This window comes from Colletotrichum destructivum, chromosome 5, assembly GCF_034447905.1.
Source record: "Colletotrichum destructivum chromosome 5, complete sequence".
NCBI classification, from domain to species: Eukaryota; Fungi; Ascomycota; class Sordariomycetes; order Glomerellales; family Glomerellaceae; genus Colletotrichum; species Colletotrichum destructivum.
This window is the reverse complement of record NC_085900.1, coordinates 3644284-3665777: the sequence shown is the minus strand read 5'-3', so window position 1 is coordinate 3665777 and position 21494 is coordinate 3644284. Positions and strand designations below refer to the sequence as shown.

General features: G+C 55.6%; 7 protein-coding genes across 7 annotated transcripts; 3 read left to right on the top strand and 4 right to left on the bottom strand.

The window, feature by feature from the left end:
- Positions 1 to 3196: 3196 nt before the first annotated feature.
- CDEST_08646 (uncharacterized protein) lies at positions 3197 to 5275 on the top strand (the record flags this gene model as incomplete). Its single annotated transcript, XM_062924805.1, has 3 exons — positions 3197 to 3639; positions 3726 to 4210; positions 4284 to 5275. Exons 1-3 carry the CDS (start codon positions 3611 to 3613, stop codon positions 5273 to 5275), a joined length of 1506 nt encoding a protein of 501 aa, XP_062780856.1. The 5' UTR covers positions 3197 to 3610.
- Positions 5276 to 5463: 188 nt separating this feature from the next.
- Positions 5464 to 7025, bottom strand: CDEST_08645 (Putative NAD(P)-binding domain superfamily). Its single transcript, XM_062924804.1, has one exon. The coding sequence runs from the start codon at positions 6832 to 6834 to the stop codon at positions 5689 to 5691; it is 1146 nt and encodes a 381-aa protein (XP_062780855.1). The 5' UTR covers positions 6835 to 7025; the 3' UTR covers positions 5464 to 5688.
- Positions 7026 to 7031: 6 nt separating this feature from the next.
- On the bottom strand, positions 7032 to 8394 carry CDEST_08644 (Putative chloroperoxidase). Its single transcript, XM_062924803.1, has 3 exons — positions 8214 to 8394; positions 7621 to 8142; positions 7032 to 7557 (listed from the first exon to the last, which is right to left on the bottom strand). Exons 1-3 carry the CDS (start codon positions 8305 to 8307, stop codon positions 7427 to 7429), a joined length of 747 nt encoding a protein of 248 aa, XP_062780854.1. The 5' UTR covers positions 8308 to 8394; the 3' UTR covers positions 7032 to 7426.
- A 1967-nt stretch (positions 8395 to 10361) lies between these two features.
- On the bottom strand, positions 10362 to 11345 carry CDEST_08643 (uncharacterized protein; the record flags this gene model as incomplete). Its single annotated transcript, XM_062924802.1, has 1 exon — positions 10362 to 11345. The coding sequence occupies one exon, from the start codon at positions 11343 to 11345 to the stop codon at positions 10362 to 10364; it is 984 nt and encodes a 327-aa protein (XP_062780853.1).
- A 1716-nt stretch (positions 11346 to 13061) lies between these two features.
- CDEST_08642 (uncharacterized protein) lies at positions 13062 to 15915 on the top strand. Its single transcript, XM_062924801.1, has 8 exons — positions 13062 to 13109; positions 13181 to 13470; positions 13535 to 13550; positions 13655 to 13870; positions 13930 to 14396; positions 14488 to 14975; positions 15031 to 15382; positions 15455 to 15915. The coding sequence occupies exons 1-8, from the start codon at positions 13082 to 13084 to the stop codon at positions 15689 to 15691; spliced, it is 2094 nt and encodes a 697-aa protein (XP_062780852.1). The 5' UTR covers positions 13062 to 13081; the 3' UTR covers positions 15692 to 15915.
- A 1160-nt stretch (positions 15916 to 17075) lies between these two features.
- CDEST_08641 (Putative Cell wall mannoprotein) lies at positions 17076 to 18376 on the bottom strand (the record flags this gene model as incomplete). The annotated part of the gene is made up of 2 exons (XM_062924800.1): positions 17076 to 17909; positions 18000 to 18376. The coding sequence occupies 2 exons, from the start codon at positions 18374 to 18376 to the stop codon at positions 17204 to 17206; spliced, it is 1083 nt and encodes a 360-aa protein (XP_062780851.1). The 3' UTR covers positions 17076 to 17203.
- Positions 18377 to 20530: 2154 nt separating this feature from the next.
- On the top strand, positions 20531 to 21492 carry CDEST_08640 (uncharacterized protein; the record flags this gene model as incomplete). Its single annotated transcript, XM_062924799.1, has 3 exons — positions 20531 to 20708; positions 20795 to 21195; positions 21259 to 21492. 3 exons carry the CDS (start codon positions 20531 to 20533, stop codon positions 21490 to 21492), a joined length of 813 nt encoding a protein of 270 aa, XP_062780850.1.
- Positions 21493 to 21494: the final 2 nt, after the last annotated feature.

The window sequence follows — 21494 nt, the reverse complement described above, 5'->3', positions numbered from 1 at the left end:
TCCGGTGAAAGGCGCCCGGATCAATGGTTAAAGAGGAAGGTCAAGGGGATGTAGGAAACGACATTGGCTATTGAGGAACTGAGGATGGCTTCAGATGATACTCCTGGACAGGTCGGTTTACAGGTCGAATGCAACTGGCAGAAGCGCGACGAGAAAAAGAAGTCACCCAGATATAGCCAGATAGATGACTGACTTCAGCATCGAAACAGCCGATCCGGTTTTCGCAAGGCTACTCATCGAACAACACGTCCGGTCCAAGTCCCACGTGTCTATTAGCGACATGAAGCTCTAGCAAGTTGTCGGTGTTGCTGCCTCAAGGTCCAAATCAACTGGCACCCCCCCCCTCCTTTCGACGCGGGTGCAATCGTCTGAAACCCAAGCCTCCATCGCGTCTTCGGGCCCTGTCATTTAGACGGTCTGATGGCATGCATGACACTTTTGCCTTCGTCCCAAGCCGTCCCAGCGCTGGAGCAGCGAACTATCTGTAGACCTTTCTTTCCTTCTTTATGGCTTTGGTACACTCCATTTCGGATGGCCGACTGCTGATGGCTGCTGGTTGTGGTAGGAATCTGGTATATAGCAAGGACCGTCTACGGTTGACTTAGAGTCGCGCCCGTCACAGGGTTTTAAACTCCGCCGAGCCTCCGCAACTTGGCCGTTGCAAACACCCTTCACCCGAAAAACGTGCCATTTAGCAGACACCAGCATCACGGACAACCGGCATGGGGGCGGGGAGGGGGGCTCTTAATCCGTAGGGGGTGGAATCGGGCAATATTACCAACGTTTTTAAGCTTAATAGATGTCGAAATGAGTTGGCAGCAACGTTGGCTAGAGATTTGAATAACTTTGGCGCCATGTCCCTCGCGGAGAAAAAATCTTAGTGTGTGAGGGGGGGCAAACAAACATGCCAGGCAGGTCGAGCTACTATGAGTAGAGAGGTGAACTGGGTTTGATTCGCACAAGGCCTTTTTTTTTTAAGGTTCCCTCGCCTTGCACACACACTACTTTAGATTAAACGGTGTCCACTCTCGCGCCTCTGTTGCATTGTGCCTTTTATGAAGTCCCGCCGGGCCAAGCGTTCGCAGTCGATGGGCACTCGCGCTCACGCGCGTTTTACGTACATGAACAACATCTCAACTCTCCCACGAAGAGAGGTCTCGGCGGTCTTGGGCGTGTGGCTCAGGTATATTGGCCGAGTGATTTGCGTAGAGTGACAAGAAAAAGAGCCTCTTCAGGTTCAGAGGGGGGGGGGAAGGGAGTCGAGAGCCTTACGGTTATTGTCCCCCTTACTCTGGACAGAGTACTCTGTGGTCCCTCTCCAAATCAGCAGTGATGCGACAGGGAGGGGGCCCCCCAGCATAGGGAGGAGGATCGGCCAACGCTAGAGCTGCAGCCTGCTGAATTGACGCATCTTTGTCACGCAAGCGAAATGGCGAGCATCGCCAGCGGCTGCTTGGAGAGACGCCGACGAGGCGTCCAGGGCGGCGGCCGCCGCGACGGGAGAGATGCCGTTCCTTCAGAAGATGGAAAGTGGCCAAGCAGATGGGAAAATAAGAAAGAAAGAAAACTGGAAAATATGGAAAGCAAACGAGGGTGGAGGGGGAGGTGGTTCGTTCGACTTTGATTGAGCGCGGGGTCTTGGTGTGTGTGGACTCTCTCTTCTGTTGATTAAAGGTTGGTTTGAGCTTCTGCTCCAAACTCGAGGGATGACGCCGCGCTCAGGTCTCTCGTCTATGGTTGATTTGTCGAGATGCAAACCTGGCGCTCGACAAGTCTGTATGTAGTCTTGGCCTGGAGGTAGGTAGGTGTTCGACTGTCCCCCCCCCCCCCCCCCCCCCCAAGAAAGTCGGGTTCCCGACCTGGCCTCTGCGTCTCTTGCCAATGCAGATACCAGAGCTTGACTCGTTTGTCTCGGGAACCAACGAGGACCTCCTGAAGGGTTCCATCTCATGATTGATTGGCCGGCTCAGAGGGGGCGAGAGAGAGAGAGAGATACAGGTAGAGAGAAGGAGAGGGATCGAGGCCCGTTTGAGCCAACTCCCCCGTCACCAAGAAAAGATCAATCCGGGACGGCCGATCTGATCTTTCAGGCGATGGCGGCGGGGGAGACGACATTCTGAAACGGTGCGCCTCTCAAGTCAGGGCTGAGTAGCTGCGAAGACCCTGGTCATCTTCTCTTCTTCCCACTTGGTGTGTTACTCCAGCCATCTTCTAAGCTACATACTTAGCCAAGCCGGTTGGTTCCTCTCGAGATCGCACAGGGACACACACACAATATGGAAGAAAACGTTAGTCCAACTATACTTGTACTCTGTCTGTACTGTATTGTAGAATTTAATTTAGTACGCACCCGCAGACCAACTAACTAGCTTCCGAAGGGTGCATGTTCCGGCCGGGCCGCCCACTTCGGCTTCGATGCCTCCAAGTCAAAATCGGGGCTGGCGAATCGGGGACCAGAGAGGCCGTTGGCTCTGGCAAGTGATTGACAGTCTCAGCCAGGGGGGGGGTCCCCCCCTCCCCCCCTCCCCCCATGGAAGAGCAGCGTAGTAATTGTGTGCTTTCGATGTATGGCTGGCTGGTGGACGTGTACCCCAGCCCAGGGGGGAACGGATGGTGTCGCACCAGCTCGTTTTCGGCCCTCTTGGCAGAGATTCTGAAACCGAGAAACAACCAGCCTCTCAGTCTCTCTCTGTGTTCTGAGATGGGAGGTTCACATCCCCGAGTTGCGTGAGGCTTCGCATTGTTCATCTCTTGGCAACGTGAGAATGGGTTGGGTTGCGGGTTAACTCCATCATCCACACACACACTCTCTCTCTCTCTCTCTCTCTCTCTCTCTCTCTCTCTCTCTCTCTCTCTCTCTCTCTCTCTCTCTCTCTCTCTTTCTCTCTCTTTTAACCACTCCACCCTTGCTGATGATGGTGTGAGAAGCCGCAAGGACAAAAAGTCAATACAAACAATGGAGGAGTGGGTTCGGTTCGCTGCAGCGCTTCCTGACGCAATGACACGGACGAGACAGCGGCTGCACGGTCTGCAGACAGGCCCAGAAGGTGAGGGAGAAGGAGGGCCGTACAAGGATATCGAGGGATGGATTTCGAAGCCGGAATGAGATCAGACCAAGCCGAACAGGCTGCTTTTTGGGTCCAAAAAGTAAAAAAAGTAAAGACGGCCCTGTTTTTCTCCTCCTCCTGAACCCTCCTCCTGAGCCCCCACCTCCGTCACCACTCCCCCATATCGAACCTGATGTACACGTTCGTTGCCATCCAACATCTGGAAAACGGCACCCTCTTCTTTTCCTTTTCCCTTTTTTGACACAAGGGCCAAGATGACTTGAAGAAGCTTCATTCTCGATCCTGCAAGTTTCCTTCGTTGTCTCTTCCTCCTTCCCCCTCTCCCTTTCTCTTCGCCCGGGCAGCGCCCTCTTCTTTTCCCGTTCGACTTCTCCCGTACAGCTGAGCTGCTTCAACAAACTCATGTGTCTCGATGACCTGAGCTTTACACCTTTTGTCAACCTTCTTCTTCGTCTTCTTCTTCTTCTACTCGACCGTAGACCCGGTCTTCAGTTTGGTTTACCAAACCATTAGCCTGTTTAAAACCCACAAAAAAGATCACAATGGTTTCTCCCATGAGTTCGCTGAGAAGGTAAGGACAACAACAACAACGGCCTCATAAGCATCCTAAAAACTATAAATAAAAAAAATTATATCACGAGACTAAACAAAGCGTAGACGTGCTATCCGCCGTCCACACTTCCCGAGGGACGATTTGAAGATCGAGATCCGCGACGACCCCGGCGAGATCTCGTCCGACGACGACGACTCCCCTTCGCCATCCGGCTCGACGTTCCCGCCCGGCGCGCGGCCGACCGAGCCGCCATCACCACCACCGGCGCCGCCCGTCGTCCTCAACCCGGCCGATCCCACCGAGAGTATCTCCTCGTCGTCGTCGTCCACGTCAAGTGACTCACCGGAGCCCACGGCGCCCCCAAGGGGACCTCAACGCGGCCGGCCTTCCGGCTTTGACACCTCCGTCACTTCGGAATCGTCCAGCTCCTCGACCAGCTCCTTTCCCACCGCATTCCCCCAGAGCACAACCGGCTCCGACTCGCAACCGACGGGAGGCGCGACCAGAGGCGGAAACGAGGAGGGACTCGGCAACGACAGGTCGATCGAGATGGGATGGACGCCGACTGCCATCGCGTTCGGGACCATTGGTATGTCTTGACGACCTTCTTGCTCCGTCCGTGCCTCGGGCATCATCCACTGACCATGACCCTTCTCCCCCAGCCATTGCGGCGCTCTTCCTCGTCCTCGGCATCGGCATCTGGTGGTGCGTCCGCTACCAGAAACGACGCAAGGCCCGCAAGATGTACGACCGCAACATCTCCCCCGATGGCAGCTTCTGGGACCCCTCGGCCACCTTCTCGTCGCCCTCAGCCGCCCCGGTCCGGCGGTCCCCGTCCTCCGTCATGGCCGAGCTCATGGGCCACGCCTACGCCGCCGAGAACGGCCACGGCGCCGCCGGAGCCTACGCCAGCGACAACGCCGACCGCAACTCCCTCACGCCCCAGGGTTACCTCGACGAGAAGCGTCACGACCCGGCCCGCCAACTCCCGATCCTCGAACCCGCGCCTGTCGCCCAGCCCAACGTCCGCAACTCCTTCGCCAGCTGGATCCGCCGCCACCACCCGCTCAAGCTGAACCCCATGTCCGGCCGGAACAGCGTCTACTCCACCCGCACCCTCGCCGCGAGCAACCGCTCCGTCAACAACGCCCCGCTACCGCCGGTCCCCGCCGTGCCGGACGTCTATCGGAGCTCCGACCGCCTCGAGGTCCCCCCCGGGCTCGGCATCCAGCATCAACAACACAACCACCAAGACAACAACAACAACAACAACAACAACAACAACAACAGCAGCAGCAGAAGCAACCTTCGGTACACCACCTCCTCCAGCAGATACGACGACATGGACGAAAGCCCGTCGACCGGATACAACACAAACTCCCTCCTGTCGCTGTACCACACCCAGCCCCAGCACCCGCACCAGCAGCAGCCCGGCCAGCCGCCCTGGCTGATGGACCCGCCGCCCGTCGTCTTTGGCGAGCGTGGCGTCTCCATGGCGCCCACCGAGGCCACGGCGCGGACCGAGAGCACCTGGCGCAGCTGGGGAGGCGGCGTGACGCAGCCCCAGCCCCAGCACCAGCACCAGCAGTCGCCGCCGGGCACGCCCCGGAGGGGTTGGATCGAGAAGTGTATCAAGTTTGGCGGCCTGAAATGAGCATGATGTTTGTTCCGTCCCTGGGCTTTGCCCATCAACAAAACCAATGTTTCTTGGGTCTGTTAAAGGGCTCATCATCCTCCGTATGCGATACATGTCCCACCCACGAAGGCAGAGGCCGGATACCGTAGTGTTAAATGTTGTTTTCGAGTGTGCATATTGAGCGTCATATATAAAAAAACACCGTACATATAAATATAAGTTGGTAGTGCCAGAGCTCTCTAGACCCTAGTGATGCGAGTTTTGCACCCTGTTGTGTAATAGTTGTCTCTGTCCTTGGTGGCATCTGAGTATCCGGATACATTCCAATTATCGCGGTTATGAATCACGAGTCTCACAAGACACTGCCCATGCAAATCATGATGGTACTTCAGAGTGGCATCTAAATCCCTCGACCTTGGGACTCACAAACCTCACTTCGTACCAGCAATACAAGTAGCCATCGTAAACCCCCTCTGCCCACTCAGCGCGGCCCTCAACTCCGTCTCAAAGTCGCCGTTCCAGGCCTCCTCCAGCCGGGCCGGCGACCACCCAAGCCTCTGCCTCGCAACTGTCCCTCTCGTCTTCCGATGTCCGGCGTACCCCGTCTCCGTGACGTCCAGGTTCCCCGCGCACGTCTCGGCCGCCTCCTCGAGGCTCACTTTCCGCACCTCCTTCTGCCGCGGTCCGCCCTCCTTGGGCAGGTTGCCCGTCGCGAACGCGATGTCGAGACACTTGCGCGGGATCTCGATCGTCAGCGTCCTCCCCACCGTCGGGAAGAGGATGCCCCTCCTGCCCGTGGGGAGGTTGGCGCCGCCGCGCTCCAGCACGTCCAGCACGCACAACACGTAGAGGTCGGCGAGATCCGCCACATGGACGTAGTCGATGCACCCCGTCCCGTCGCCCACCGTCAGGCCGTATCCGTTCCGCAGCACGTAGCCCATCATGATGGGGATCATCAGGCCCGCCCTGTTGAAGAGCCCGGACCCGGTGCCGAAGATGCACGGCGACTGGATGCTGATGGCGTTCACGCCCAGCTCCTCGCCGGTCCGGAGCACCGCCAGCTCCGCCGTGCGTTGGGGATACGGGTCCCGGGCATCCTCGGCCTCCTCGAACTCAAAGGCCTCCTCGGCACGGGCGTCTTCCCATTCCTTGTCTGGTCGGCTGACGCCGGTCAAGGGCTTGTCGGCGAGGTTCGAGCATCCCGAAGTGTGAATCATCCACACCGGCCGGCCCCCCGTGAGCGCCTTGCGCTGAGCAAGACCGCGGACGAGCGCCTCCGCCGACGGCGGGTGGAACCCGGAGCCGGCGTTGACGACGATGTCATGCTGGGACGCGAGAGCTGTGAGCGTCACCACGTCTTCGAACGAGGCGATGGTGACGGGCCTCACGCGAGAGCTGTATGCCTCGGTAAGCCTCGCGCCGCGATCCGGGCCGCCGCGGATGGGGACGGTTATGGGAGAGGAGGAGAAGGTGGACGACAGGGAGGCGCAGTCGAGAAGGTGATGGAGGACGGAACCGCCGACGTAGCCGGTTGCCCCGGTCAAAAGGATCTTGGGCGGTAGGGACGAGGATGTCATTGTGAGTGAATGGACAAGGTTGGAGTTTGTGGCTCAAGAAGTCTGACTCTTTACTTTCAACGTTCTCATGGATATATATACCTCTCACCAGAACGCCAACACGACTTTGAAAACTTGCGAGAACACTGACCAACCGTTCGGAAGGGATCTCTAATACGGGCTTTATCTTCCCCTCTTCCCAGACCGCCAGACCCCCCTCCTCCGTCAAGACTGCCTATGTAAACTCTCGTCGGTATCGTTCGTACCTGGTGCCAACCAACAGAACCCCCCTGGGCTTGCTCCCCTGAAGAGCTTCTTGACCCATGTTACCGGTTGGGCATTGATCAATCATCCGAGCCATTGCAACACACCATTCTCCACCTGCAACGGTCAGATCTAGCTTCGTCGGGGATAGCGGTCCATTTCGGGGGGAACGTTGGTTCATGCGGGTTGGACCAACAGTCGTTTTTCGTCCCATGCCCCTGCGTTGCTCGTCCTAGTGCCTAGGTTGTATCTGTATTGCGTGCCGTCTCCGTCACTTCGACTCTGGGCATACACGGCTTCCTGGTACCAGACGAGAGTGGAAGACAAATCTTCCATCAACTTCTCCTGCTCAGAGTCCAATCTTGACCGCGAGGTAGTGAACGGCCACCTTGGTCGTCAAGGCCAGGATCCCCGTGGCCGGGATCTTGTCGTTGTCCGACCGCCTCTGCCAGCCGAGCTCAAACGGCAGTCGTTCGTTCTCTAGAAACGATGGAAATCAGTCGAGGTTCTCGCAGCGTCATGCGACACGCGAAGAAGACTCACCAAAGAAGTACTCGACCCAAGCCCGGTTCGCGTTGCCGTCGTCGTAGTCCCCAAACAAGCCGAGGTACATGGCCGTCTGGCCCAGCGAGTTGGTGTGCCCGTCGAGAGGCAGGTTGAACTCCGGGTTGATCGCCTCGGCGCTCTTCTGCCGCGCGGCGAGCGCCTTGGCGGCGTCGCTGATGGAGATGGTGGCCGAGGGCCAGTACGACTTCGTCTCGTCGAAGATGGTCTGGTTGAAGGACCAGTTGTCGCCAAAGTAGATGTCCGCCCGGCTGAGGGAGGCGTCGTGCTCGATGAGGTCGTGCTTGTTGAGGTCGTTGAGGTGGAACGTCGTCTTGTCCCCCGTCGACGAGGCCCCGACGGCCTTGTTGCCCTGCAGGCGGAAGAAGAGCTTGGCGTCCTCGCGCAGGTTGAGGCCGGCGTGCATGCCCTCGATCAGGGCGTCGACGGAGATGTTTTGGCCGTTTCGTGGGAGGTAGCCGTGGTTGGCGAGACTGTTCAAGAGGGGGCACGGAGATCGACCTGGGGGGATGTTAGTACCAAAGGGGGGGGGGACCGATCTACATCTGTCTACGAGCGAGAGGGTAACTCACGATCATTGCTTCCAGGAGCCTGCCACACGTGTTGAGCATCCTGGGCGAGCGCCGGAGCAGCAAGGATGGCGAGAGTTAATACAGTGAGGCGCATCGTGAACTAAACCACTACCGAATAAGAGACAACGATTGACTGGCAACTTGGAGCAGTTTGGACACAAGAGGAGCGAGCGAACTAGTTCCAGAGGATCTGCAACACAACACAACTGTCCACCGGGACACTCAGATCTAGATATGCTTTTCCCTGATCGGCGGACTGTCCGATGCGGACAAGGTAGCCATTTCCGTTTCGAGAAAGAAACGCCGGCCAAGTCCCCCGGATCCCGGGCTCCCCGACAATAGGCTACACGGCTGTCGACGGAATGGGCGATGTGGGTGGATAGGAAACCCCGTATTCTGGAAATTACGCCAACTCAAATTAAGTGAGCCGCCGCCAGTCTCGCCAAACACAGCCGGCGGATTACCAACGGCTTGACTCGGGGCGAACCCACCACCTGCTGGATTTAGATGTTTAATCATCGTGTGCTCCGGTATATATGTCACGGTCCCGGACTGCTTAGGGTTCCGACGGGAACTTCGGTGCTGCGACGGATTAGAAATAGGGGTTTCCTCTCTATGATACGGTCTCTCAAATCCATGGTGGAGAGGCAAGCGACCGGCTCATGTCAAGCACGGTTGGCGCAATCTATACTATCCTATTATAGCCCACATCACCACAGCGAATCGCAGTGTGGAGGGGTCGAGTTTGTTGTTCTGTGTCTGTTTTTCACTTCCATGCATCACACACACTCTCTCTGCCTCTTGTCGCCCGTTGTTGGCCTGTAGATCCATCACTTGTTGCTTACCACCGCCATGGACATGAAGAGTACAAGGAGGAAAAGCCATCTAACGCCAAGATGAAGCCGCCGAGAACACCAAGATTGCTACCGAGATGACGACAGTTACGCTGCGGCAGGCATCCTGTACTCCCAAGTACCCAAGTAGGAGGCCGCCAATACTTGTGTGGCCGTCCATCGCGTAGCCGTTGATCATCGATCCCACAACACCGCTGTCGCCAGCGTGAGAAAAGCCTAGAAACTTTCGTCAGAGAATCCGCACACAGAGCAAAAGTGTCTAGATGTTCACTGTTGCAAAATTTCTTTCTCTGCCTCTATTGCCAGACGATTTATTCCTCGAAGCCCAAGATGGAAGCATACACCCCCCCCCCCCCCCCCCCCCCCCACTGTCTCACCTATTCGCAACCCAGTTTATAGCTGGAGTTAACAAGTGAAAACACTTGCCAACTGAGCTCAAGAGTTTGGAATGGACCAACGCTCGCACTGCTGCCACAATCTGGCGCAGTTCCAACTCCCCGGTAGAGGGGCGTAAGTAGGACCGGCGACATTCTCCTGAACCGGATTCCTGCCGGAACGGCCAGTCCAGCGGCACGACCTGAATGCTGCTACCCCGTTCGTAAGGGCAGCGCACGGCCGAATGCCTGTCTATTCTTATCCTTACGAACGTCAGACATCAGAAGCAGTAGGATAACCTGCTGTTTCACCTTGCCGGAAGACGTCTGGAGCTTGCGCTTGCTTTTTTCAGAAGTAGAATGCCGATCAACAACTAAGAGCTGTGGTTTTTCCGCCTGATCATGAGAAAGCTCGGCTAGAAATTAGACTTAAAGACCCGTTGACTCCTAAGAATGACCGTGAAAGTGTTGCTTTGTTGTTTTTGTTTCCGTTGTAGTTGACCATTCTGACATGGCCAGCCCATCTCTCCTCAGTAAGGCAAACGATGTGACTGGACACCTTCTCGCAAGATGAACAGTTCGGGTGCCCGTCTAGGCGGACTTTGAGCTCGTTTCGCTCACAGAATTTTCACGAAACAATAGACTAAACTCATCGCAGTTGATCTATCCGACCCATTCTATTTTGGTAAGCTACTAATTGACCAGGGCAAGTCCAAAGCGCCCCGTTGGATTGTTTGCCCATACACCAGCATACAGGCCCTTAGCTGGAATCAGCAAATCGCCCACCTGCCACCAGAAGTGTAGAGAATTCTGCTGGCGTGTGATAATAGTATATGAAAGGTTTCTAAATCTGCGGTGTAGAATCAATGGAGCATCGATATACACCGGGTGCGTGAAGAAGCCCTACCAGCCCACAAGCTCTAAATTCCCTCCCAGATTCGTCCCAAGGTTTTTGTCTTACTTCCGGACCTGGTTGACGGTGATGTCCCCCTTTCCAGCCTCGGCGATCGGCCCGACTGATCAAACTTGAGCGGGTCGCGCTCAAGGAGGACGTCCATCATGACCCCGGTCTGAACCAGAGCCAAACAGCACGTCAGAAGACCACACAGCTGCGTGATGAAAGGAGAGTAGTCCGCGTGGACGGCATAAACGGTGGGCATCGCGGCAAGAGACCATCCTGCGATGTAGCAAAACGGCAGTATCGGCAGGACGAAGATGCTCCGCCACCCGTTGAACCACTCCCGATACCGGTACGTCGAGGCAATACCCAGGAAGATGGCCGACACGTTGCAGAAACCCCACCACCACGGGAACTTGGAGATCAGCACCAGGGGCTGGTGGCCGTAGTAGAGGTAGAGCCCGCCGTAGTTGAGCAGACACTCTTCCAGGACGAGGTCGAACAGAGCCGCGAGACCCAACAGGACCCAGAGGGTCTTGGTGGTTACCCCGCGCATCAGAGCGCCGAAGATGGTGCACCCCAAGACGGCACCAAAGGACCACCATATGATGCCGACGTAGACGTCAAACTCGCGCCCCAGGAAGGTGAACATGAGCTGCGACGGGTCGTGGGACTGGGCCCAGTAACAGTTGGCGAGGTAGTTGTCCACGGCCTCGGGGAGAATGCAGGTCGCCGCGCCGAGGGTCAGCGCCGTCGGGACAGTCGAGGACCAGCGTTTGCTTTCCCGGAGAGAGAGCAGGACGAAGGTGAGGATGAGGCCGAGGAGGACCGTCGAGGCGACGCGGACGTGGTCCGCATTGTGGGCGAAGGCGTCGTTGGGAGGGGCGACGGTGCGGAAGGTCTCGTCAAAGGTTACTTTGACTCGGGCATTCTGGGCCAGGGCAGACGGTAAAGTCGAGAGGAGTAGAGCTGCAGTGAGCAGTGGATGCCCGGAGGTTATCTCCATGACTTGACTGATGTTGTGAGGAAATAAGAGGTGAGTTGTTTGTGACAAGCATACAGACCCAAGCATCCAACCAACTCTTACACAGCTAGAGCAAAGATCGACTTTTATCTACGTTGATACTACTAGGATAACATCTGCGTACTCCGAATCCGGCAAGTCGCGACCGACCATCAAAGGGTCGAACGGGGATCTGCATGTCAGAACGGTCACTTCCTCCGCCCTCTCCCGACCATGATGATGAAACCATTTCCACAGTTATCGCCTCAGTCCATGGAATAAAACCATCAGACACGCAGAAACAACGCTCAATCGAAGTAGAAGATTACTCATATCGCCGAGGCAGAGCGCGGAGTGGCCGGGAAAAGTTCTGGCATAGGGGTCTACACATCCCAACTTGACAGTTCGGAGCCGAGATTCACTCAGTGGCATGTTGTGTGGAGTAAAGTAGGTGAAGAAGAGGGGAATTAATAGCGGAAAACACCCGTTCGTGCTTCTGCGTGGCATCCACCCAATCGGTGAGACAAGTTGCAAGGCTTGTAGAGGAGCTGATTTCCAACTTCTCGCCGGCACTCACGGGTGGGTGGAGTTCTCTAGATTGCTTGTGTTTCTGATCAATGAAGTCAACTAACTTTATGATGAAAAACTTGCGGGTCAATGTATGGTTTTTAGGCCTGTGTGATGTTGCGCAAGTGAGTTGTTAACTTGAGTAAATCTACGATTCAGCAAGATGTATGCGAAAATCTTTTCTCACCAACTCGATTCCATTTCATCAACATAAATGTTGACTTTCCTAGCAGGGTTTCAGAATGCAGACTTTGCTGGTGCATTCCTCCTGTGTTGCGTGACACTAGTCATCCACTTCTCGCTCCCACCACATCGAACAATCGCAACACAACCATCAACAGCTGCAACTTATCCAAGTATTTCGCCGGCAATTATTATTCTACAACTACTTTAAATTTCTGCTAGACCTATCGCTATCGCAATATCCCGCTGCACTATCGCTAACCTCACCAGCTTCCACTGGCAAAACAAGGTTGCAGCTTCTCTGAGTGGCTTGCACACCATGCTTGGTAATTCACAAGCCACAACTACTCCGTCACAGTAACAATACCCTTAACCACCTTGACTTTCTTCACCCTAGAGCCAATAGAAACTCCAACATGACTCATTGTCGTTTCACCAGGCTTGCGGTTGTCAAAGCGAGGTGTTCACACTGAGGTTTCGGTCAGCAAAGCTGGTGATCGGCCGAGTGTGTTGTCAGAACCCCGAGCCTCGGTAATCGCTACCGGATCGAGTAACCCGAGCCCGAGGATCAGTCGTGTTCCCTCCTTTTGCCGGCAATGGCGATATCTGCGCCCATTACCCCAACAAGTTCTCTATCCGTCAACCTTCAGTTCCTCCTCCTCGGGATTCCATCCCGCAGTGGTAATCAAGCGCCGAAAGATGGCTACCAATACCCAGAGCTCCTCCCGCATCCACAAGTCATGCGATGCTTGCACCACGCGGAAAGTTCGCTGTGCCGGTAAGTCCAGCGCCGCCCGCGACAACTCTGATAGCTTATTCTGTGTGGCGCATTAGAGCTGACATGGTGGCTAGGACCCTCTGCTTCGGGATCTTGCAGCAACTGCATAGTGAGTTCGTTTTCTGAGCGCACCCGGCGTCCATGTGTATCAGCCTCAGACTCACCGCCATGTTACTTTTGGTAGCGACGGAAGACTGAATGCGTCTTCGGGATGAGGAAGCTAGCCCGCAGGCCGAATGGTGAGTTGGTTTTCCGAAGCGCCACCCAAGTTGATTGCCATTCCCATCTCTTACGGCAATATCGACAATAGTTCAAAAGCAGTTCAACCCTACCAAGGGCGCCACCTTCGGTTCGGGCGACACGCCTGACGCAACTCAACAAAGTTGCACCGTCTCGGTTTTGGATTTTGCCACTTCGCCGCCGCCCCGGCCGCCGGAGCCGAGTAAGCGTAATAGTGGCGGTCCCGCTGTCGAGCCTGACGCCGGACAGGCCGCGGAACGATACCGCATGCCGGAACTATTCGTCGACCGCATCATTGACCGAGCTCGTAAAGCCCCCAGGCGATCGAGGCCTGTAACTGAGAGTATCAATTACGTCAGAGTAAGTAGCAACTCAAAAATGCCCACGTCGACTTCCTTCTTCTTCTTCTAACAGTTGCAAAAAGGGAAACGGCATATTCGGTGAGCCAACAGATGACGCGTTCCACAACTTGCCAGTGGCCGGCCAGTCCTTTGGTTGCATGGTGAGATTTCTTTCAGCCTACTTACGATTCGTGTACCCATAGGCGGCACCAGCAACTTGACTTTCTTTTCCGAGAGCAGACTAAAGTCTCTTTCGCAATGTCTCGGTCATGATAGAGTCAATGACTTGGTAGGGCGGATTGCCAGTTCGGTTGAGGACCGGATACGAGCCGTGAAGCAGGTCGGCTGCAATCTCTCTCGGCCGGCCGATCGACCATCATGCCTCGATGACAAAACCCTTGTCGCCAAGTACATCCAACGCAAGACAATTCTATAGACCCTCCTCCCTATGACAACCAACTCACCTGTAGGCCTTTAGTGTACTTCAAACGAATCCATCCCCGTTTTCCATTCCTGGATCGCGCGTCCTTCGAGTCCGCCGCCGCCAACCAGGAAAAGCCCAACTCGGCGCCGAGAAGCAAGTCCTGGACCTGCCTCTACCACACAGTGCTCGCCCTGGGCTGCCAGTACGACGGCGGAGGCAGCTTCGAGCCCACCGAGGGAGAGTCCTGGAAGCTGTTCTCCATCGCCCTCGCCAACTTCACGGACCTGATGGTGCTGCCGGACACGGTGACGGCGTTTCAAGCGGTGACAGCAATGTTCATCTACTCTCTCGGCGTGGCCGGGATCGCGCTGGAGCACATTCTCATGTCCGAGGCCATACGGAGAGCCCAGAACCTGGCCGACGCCAAGTTCATCGGTCTCGCGGCGGATGCGTACAACAGAACCTTCTGGGTGTTGTACTCTCTGGAGAAGGTCACAACCTTTCACCATGGAAGACCGTCAGTGAGTGTCTCCCCTACTGCTCAAGGACTCGGTTCCTTCAGGAAGGGGCCTATTTTGTGGTGTCAAACTCGACAACTAATTACCTCAGAAGGGCATCGTCGACTGTGACATAGCATGTCCGATCCCTCATACCCCCGATTCGTTCTTCTCTGGCGATTTCGACTGGTTTCTGTGCTTCGTCACCCACGCGCGCCTGCTGTCGCGAGCATGCACGTCGCTCTTCGCCGTCGGCGTGTCTCACTACCCTGGCGATTACTACCTGGACGTCATCGAACAGCTGACAGTAGAGCTGGAGGACTGGAGAAGCTCCCTGCCGGACAATGGTTTCAGGCCAGGCGGCCAGACAAAGGCTCACTCGATCGTAGATGACCAAGAGCGCACGGTAGCGCTGGCGACGCACTTCCTCTACTACAGCTTCCTCTTGACGATGACGAGAATGGCTCTGAGGCATCTCCCGTCCTCGGAAGCCCCGCCTGACTGTGCGCGGCGGGAGTCTGCGATGAAGACCGTCGAGCATTCCGCCAGATCGCTGCTCGAACTCGTCCCCATCATAGACTTGGCCCCCTACACCCCGATATGGTACGTGAATTCGGGCGCGCAACTCATGATTCTTCTCTGACCAGGATCACGCTAGGATGATGGCTGGTATTCCCGTCATGGCCTTCTTCGTCCTGTTCGACCTCGTCATCCACAACCCCCGGCAGCAACAGACAGCAACGAACCTGGCACTGCTCGACGTCATGAGCACACACTGCAATCGGATGGATGTCTTGTCAAGCGGCGCGTTACCTGGCGATTTCATCGGAGAGTTCGCACACATCGCCCGAAGCTATGTAATCGAGGTCAACCGCCGAAGCCCGACCGGTAACACGCCCCAGGCACCGTCGAGCACGTTACAGGGATCCTCCTTCAGCCCTCAGTGGTCGCTACCAAGCGTCGATAACTACGGGTTCACGCCGCTTCAAGTACAGCCCGGCTTCTCAGACGTAAGATCTCGCACCAAGCACGATAATGGCAAGTCACTGTATGAGAGAACTAACTAAGCCCTCTTTTCCTAGATGAGTCCGATCCCGGCGTCGCATCCGGCGGAATCTATGGACGCGGATGAAATGATGATGGCTGCGAGCCACCCTGCCGGAACCGACGTGATGAATCTGTTTGGCGTTTGGATTCCTGAACTGGAGCCCATGTTTTATCAAGGCGTTTTAGGCCAATATGATGGGGGACTCCCAGGTGCTCAACAAGGCCTTGGTCCTACGCCGAGCCTTTCGTATGAGTACGACAACAACTCGTAGCGTTTTCATTCTTTCACGCTCGGTTGCGATATGGTGGCGGCTATTCAAATGGTTATGGATTAGACTTGCAGTCGAAAAGAGATCAGAGTAGGAGTTTGGTAGTATTCCATCTCAGTTGCACAAGCGTTCCGACATGCTTCACTCCAGTTACATCAACCCCCTGATGATGAAGCCCCGTCCATGTACAAAAAATCGGTTGTCTAGCGTTCCAAGAAGAAGAAAAAAAGGAGAAAAAGTACACCCGTTTCGACGTTGATAGACCGAGCAGAAGCTGGGCCGAAATCTCTATCGGACCGAGTCGTGAGCGGCTGGCGATAAGCTCAGCTCGTCCGTCTAAAGCCTTACTGTGACTGTAGTTTGCGAAGTCTTTAAGACCTGGAAGAATTTGCCAAAATCGACTCACAATCGCTCCAACAAGACACAATGCCCACCGTAGTTAAGGCTTGTTTTCCAACTTTGAATATTAAACATGGATCTCTTGACAGCAGGCCCGTTTACTTGACGATGGCCGTCATTAAGGCGACTTCTTCCCTCTCTTTCTTCCCCGTAAATCGAACAGACTTCATGGCTGAGAAAACTTCGGGATGGAATGGGTTGGGTGAAGGGACATATGGCGCCGGCGAACTGAGGTCTCCGTCGACGAAAAAGTCTAAACTGCACCACGGCCACGATGGTTTCAGATGAATCGGTTGTTCGGGGAAGGGGGACAGGAAACGTCATGATGGTGTCCCAGCCAGGAAGAGGATGCCCTCCTTCGGATCCATTCTCCAACCCTCTTCAGCCTCCTCCCTTGGCCCCTTTTCCCCTCTTTTTCATCCGAAACTCTCATAGGCACAACTTGCACGAGTTAACCTTATTTCACTGTCGGAATGTGGTCTAGCGCACACGGTTTCCGCCCTCCGGGATCGCGGCCCCGGTAGTTCTAGGCTGACGCTGAGTCCAGGCCAACTTTCAATGAGCCGCCTGGGGGAATTTTTGCTAGAGAGAATTTAGTTCCTGAACGGGCAAATTCTTTTGACGCCCGCGCGTTCCCGGCATGGCAACAGGGTATCGCAGTGCGTACAGAACAAAATGGCAACGGCATTGAGCGCATAAGAGTGAAAACAGCCAACGTTTGCCAAGAAATGATAGCCTGGTGGGATTCGCGCTCTTGGCGGACCCTAAATAGATCGCATCCCTGGACCAGCAGCTCTCTGAATGTCTGTTTGTCAAGGGGATGTTCGGGAGTTGAACCACTCCAAAGAATCTTGGGGTGTTATGGTGGTAGACCCTGCAAGAAGAACGATTACAACCTGGGTAGAAGGGAATGGGACACGTTTGATTCGGATACGCAAGATCTAGCCCCTTGCGATTATGGCAGGATTTTGCCCAACAACAATTGGCTTATTCGTTGCTCCGCTCGTCTCTAGACTAAGTGAGCTTTCATATATTACATTAACCAAAACCATCGGTCGAGGGAATAAAGCACCAAAGAAGAACACGACCGTAGCTCGGCCCGCTCGCACCCGTCAGCTAAATAATGTCATATCTACGCAGGACAGCGAGGACAAGAGGCGGTATGCCACGCAAGTCGTTCTCGTCCGGACCCAACCTCCTGAGCTCCATGTCCGACGTGCCCCGAAGCGCCGCCTCGACGGCCGCGTTCGCCTGAACCGTGTCGGAGGCGTTGATATCCGCGAAGGCGGCCTCGGCGCTGGCATAGTTGGTCATCGGGACGGCCTCGGCGGCATTGGCAACCGGTCCGGCCGCCGCCATCATCATCGCCATCCTGTCCCGATCGCCGATGCCGAGGGCCCTCGCCACGCCGGCAAGGAGGTCTGTGAGCTGCGGCACGGCCTTGGACGGGATCTTGATCTTCCCGCCGCGGCCCTCGTATTCTCCGATGGCCTGAGTGAAGTTGCTCTGGATCTGGTCGCTCACCTGCGTCGCGATGGGCTGGAACTGAGGGTCCAGAGCCTTGGTGAACTGGCAGCGGGTCGGGTCAGTCTGGGATCGAGGTGAAGTTTCCGTGGCATGGCTTTCTGGGCTCTCCAAACTTACAGCACCACCCAAGTCACTGGCTTTATCCTTCTGAATGACAACGGAGTCTCGGATAAGGCTCCTGACGTCCAGGATTTTGAAGCCGGCTTTGTCGAACTCGCCGCGTTTACTCTGGAGCTCGGTCAACAGGTTGTTGATGTCGGGTTGCAGACTGAGGAACCGGGTGCCGATTTCCGTCCTAGGATCACACACAAACGCAAACGACAGGGTCAGCACAGACGTCTTCGATCGAGAACACAAAAGACCGCGGGGTAGGGTATTGTCTTACGATTCCTTTGCTGACAGGGTGTCCGTTGCCTCGGCCGACTCCGTTGTGCGGTCGATTGTCTCTCCAAGCGTGACGACCGCCTCGTTCACTTTCAGCAAGCCCACGAGGCCCTTCAAGCTGCCGCCCTTGAAGGGCTCGAGCGTTTCCTTCGCCGAGGTGACCTTTTCTTGGAGATTCCCGATTTGTTTCTGTAAAGCTTGCGACCCGCCCATCACCGGTTCTTTGCCCTTGCCTTTGCCTTTGTCTTTGCCTCGGCCTCCTCTGCCTTTGTCCTTGTCTCTGCCGCCACGGCCCAGCGCCTCCTCGGGCGGTATTACCATTTGGGCGCTGATCACGATGAGGCATAGAAGCAGTGACAGAACAAGAAGGAACCGCATCTTGAATGATAGGATGAAATCGACGAGAGGGTGAAAGGGACGAACGCAATTTCCTAATTAGAGAGTATTCTGTTTAAAAGGTTGGTCAGGTAGAACTAGAACGTCTCTTTTGGGGGTTTGTGTAAGCAACGGAACCCACATGGAGACTTCAGGATAGAACATCCTGTAAATACTCCTGACCAGATTCTCACAAGCCGTGACACCGAGGCAGTGGGCAACAACCATGACGATGCTGAGAGCCGCTGAACAGGGTCAGGGGCAGATAGGTTAACCGCCCAGGCTGACCCCAACTGACGAAAGAGTCGCAATCGCAGAGTCGGGCGACCTTGTGACGGGCCATCGAGACCCCTCTACGACGCAGCCAAACCCCAAGTTTTCCCCCGAAGCTCAAGGGTCGGGCATGTTGTTACGCGGGGTTCTGTAAGTCGACATAGAGTTTCTCGCCGGAGGCTCATCCCCCACGGGGAACTTATGGGCTCTCCGCGAACAGGTGTTGAGATCCCTCTCCCCTCTTTGGAAGCAGAACCGACAGAGAGGAGACGGGCACCATCTCTCTCCCCCCTCAACCAATCAGACCGAGACTGATGCCGGGCAAATTCGCAAGGTATGCTCTTAAAGTCGCCCCCTCCGGCAAAACTCCTCTCGGTCCACCAGCTCATCCTGGCACGCAGGTATAATATAATCAGTATGACGAGGGAAGGCTGTGAAGAATTCGGGAGGATGGCTGGGAGTCGTGCTCTTCCGTCGACAGTCCATCCCCGTTTGGTGACAAGTGCGAATTGGTCAGGCGATGTGTTTGAAATCGTTTTCGGTTGTGGAATCTTCTTGAAGAGGTCTCAGACATCTTCGTATTCTCTTCCAGTTAAACGTCATTCAAGATGGGTCTGCCACCCCAATGATGGGAATAGCTTTTACGACGCATCGGCCGAAAGAGGGGAAACGGCGCACTCTGCCGATGTCTAGACCACGGTCAAAGTTCACCCCGACGATGGCTTGCGGAGACACTCACACATTGCTACTCGACGGAGAATGGTTTGGAGAAGGGATGAGTTATTAGACAGCAGATGACTGGCCACCACGTCCGCCTTCTCGGGTTCTCTTGGAGCCATCACACCCGCTTCACGGTCCCGACGGACCCCTTGGCCCAAGCTGACCATCCGATACAAACGCCGCAACACCAGATGAAGGCGGTTTGGCTTCGGGATCTCGCTTAACCAGCGAATCTCTCTTTCGTTTGATGATTTTCACTCTTGAGAGTGCGTGCGTGACTCAACGACGGGACTCGTCCCAATATCCGGGATGGCTACGGACAATGCACCACTTCGTCAACCTGACTCCAAGCTCTTCTCAGGGGACGGTCTTCATTGATATGCGGTTCTTCATCATTTGTCATCATTTGTCGGCACCCCACGCTGGAAACGTCAGACTGAGTAACCGGCAGCCCCGGACGGTTCTCGCAGTCGTTTGTTTGACTTTGTCCCCGAGAAACTTTTTCACCGGAACTATCGCGTCAGAGACGTCGTGACTGACCCAGGCTCACAGGTCGGACCCGAAGATGGATGCTATCCAAATGAGGAATTTGTAGGAGAACTCTGTAAATCCTATTCCTTTAAGCTCTTGTCTTGTAGGCCGACCTTTGCTAGAGTACCCTGACTCCACCGATTCGGGTCCCAGTCCACTGTTTAGAGCGATCTCGAAAGTCAGTGCCACAGAAACAACCAAAAACGACTTGAAGAGCGGGAGTGACCCTGGCAGAGTTTAGGGCAGACCGGACGCGGCTCTGCGGGGGGGCGGGGGGGCGCCTTCTTGGTGCTCTGAAGCTCAAAACGGGAGAGTAGAGTTTCGAGCAGGGGAAAGGATCTCGTGGACGAGGTCGACAGCAGATATCGGTGTGGAATCTCCGTGCTCCCTTTGCCTATTGGCTAACCTGATTAAGCCGTGGCTGCCTAGTGTGTGTTAACATGGGTCTTTCGTTGGCTCATGGTCTCCTTGTCATCCATCACTTGGCTCGGAACGAAACCCCTCTTCCGCAACCTCTTGCCCTCCTATTTGACTCCGATCTCGCGGTTATTTCTTCTGAAGGCGGAAACAAAAAAGGAAGAAAAAAAAAAAAGGATTAAACCTCGGAGGAGGGCTATTCATCCATCGTGCGCCATGTCGATCAAGGAAACGTTTCCTCGGCCGGAAGATGGCCACTACCGGTGGCCCGGCCTCCGAGAGAACTTCGACAGGGATCTACAGGCGATGAACTGCTTGCGCGTGATTTCAGACAGCATGTCCGCCTGCGAACTATCAAACATCGACTACGCCTCGGGGTCCTGGGGTTACACTGGTGAGTCAACCCCCGAAAACGTCGCCCAGATCGGTCAGACCGCGCGGGCTTTTGTGTTCTCGGGGGGGGGGACTGACTTTGCCCAGTGCTTCGCACGACATACTCCGATGAATCCAACAGACTATGGCCGGTGGCGATGGACAAGCTGAAGCGTTGGGTGACGGAGTACTTTGTGCACTTGAACCGGCTGGTTACGAACAAGCTCGACGGGACTTTGAATGACGAGGTTGCCCGTCGTTTCGAGCTCGAAGTGGTCGAGACGGATGAGTTGAGAGGACACGAGCTCTCAAGCAAAGAGCACGTCGAGTCGCTTGTTCGCATCTTCGAAATATGGCGGCACCGCGCTACAGGGTCGACCGACTTCGATACTCGGGATGACCCCCGGTTTTGCGATTTCCTGGTTATCGACGAGGACGCCCTCCGCTCCCTCGCGGCTCTGCCTGACGAGACGCCGCACTTGGGGCCCGTGTCCCGGGCAGATAGACGTGTAGGGTCCTTCGTTTGCTTTTTTCTTTCCATTGTCCGTGGCTGATCTTGATGTGGGACCAAGGCCCGGATCGGTTCCTACATCGACTCATACGTCTGGCTCGTGGACTCGCGCGCCGTGAACCGCTATCAGGGCGTCGAGGACGGCGACAACTATGACGGGTGGATGAGGTTGTGCTCCGAGGACATTTATCACGCTTGGTTTGAGAAGGCTGGGAGAAGTGCGAGCGACTACTGGACCTTTGAACGGCGTGAGATCCCGGAGGGATCAGGGATCAAGTGGTATCAAGCGCGCTGAGT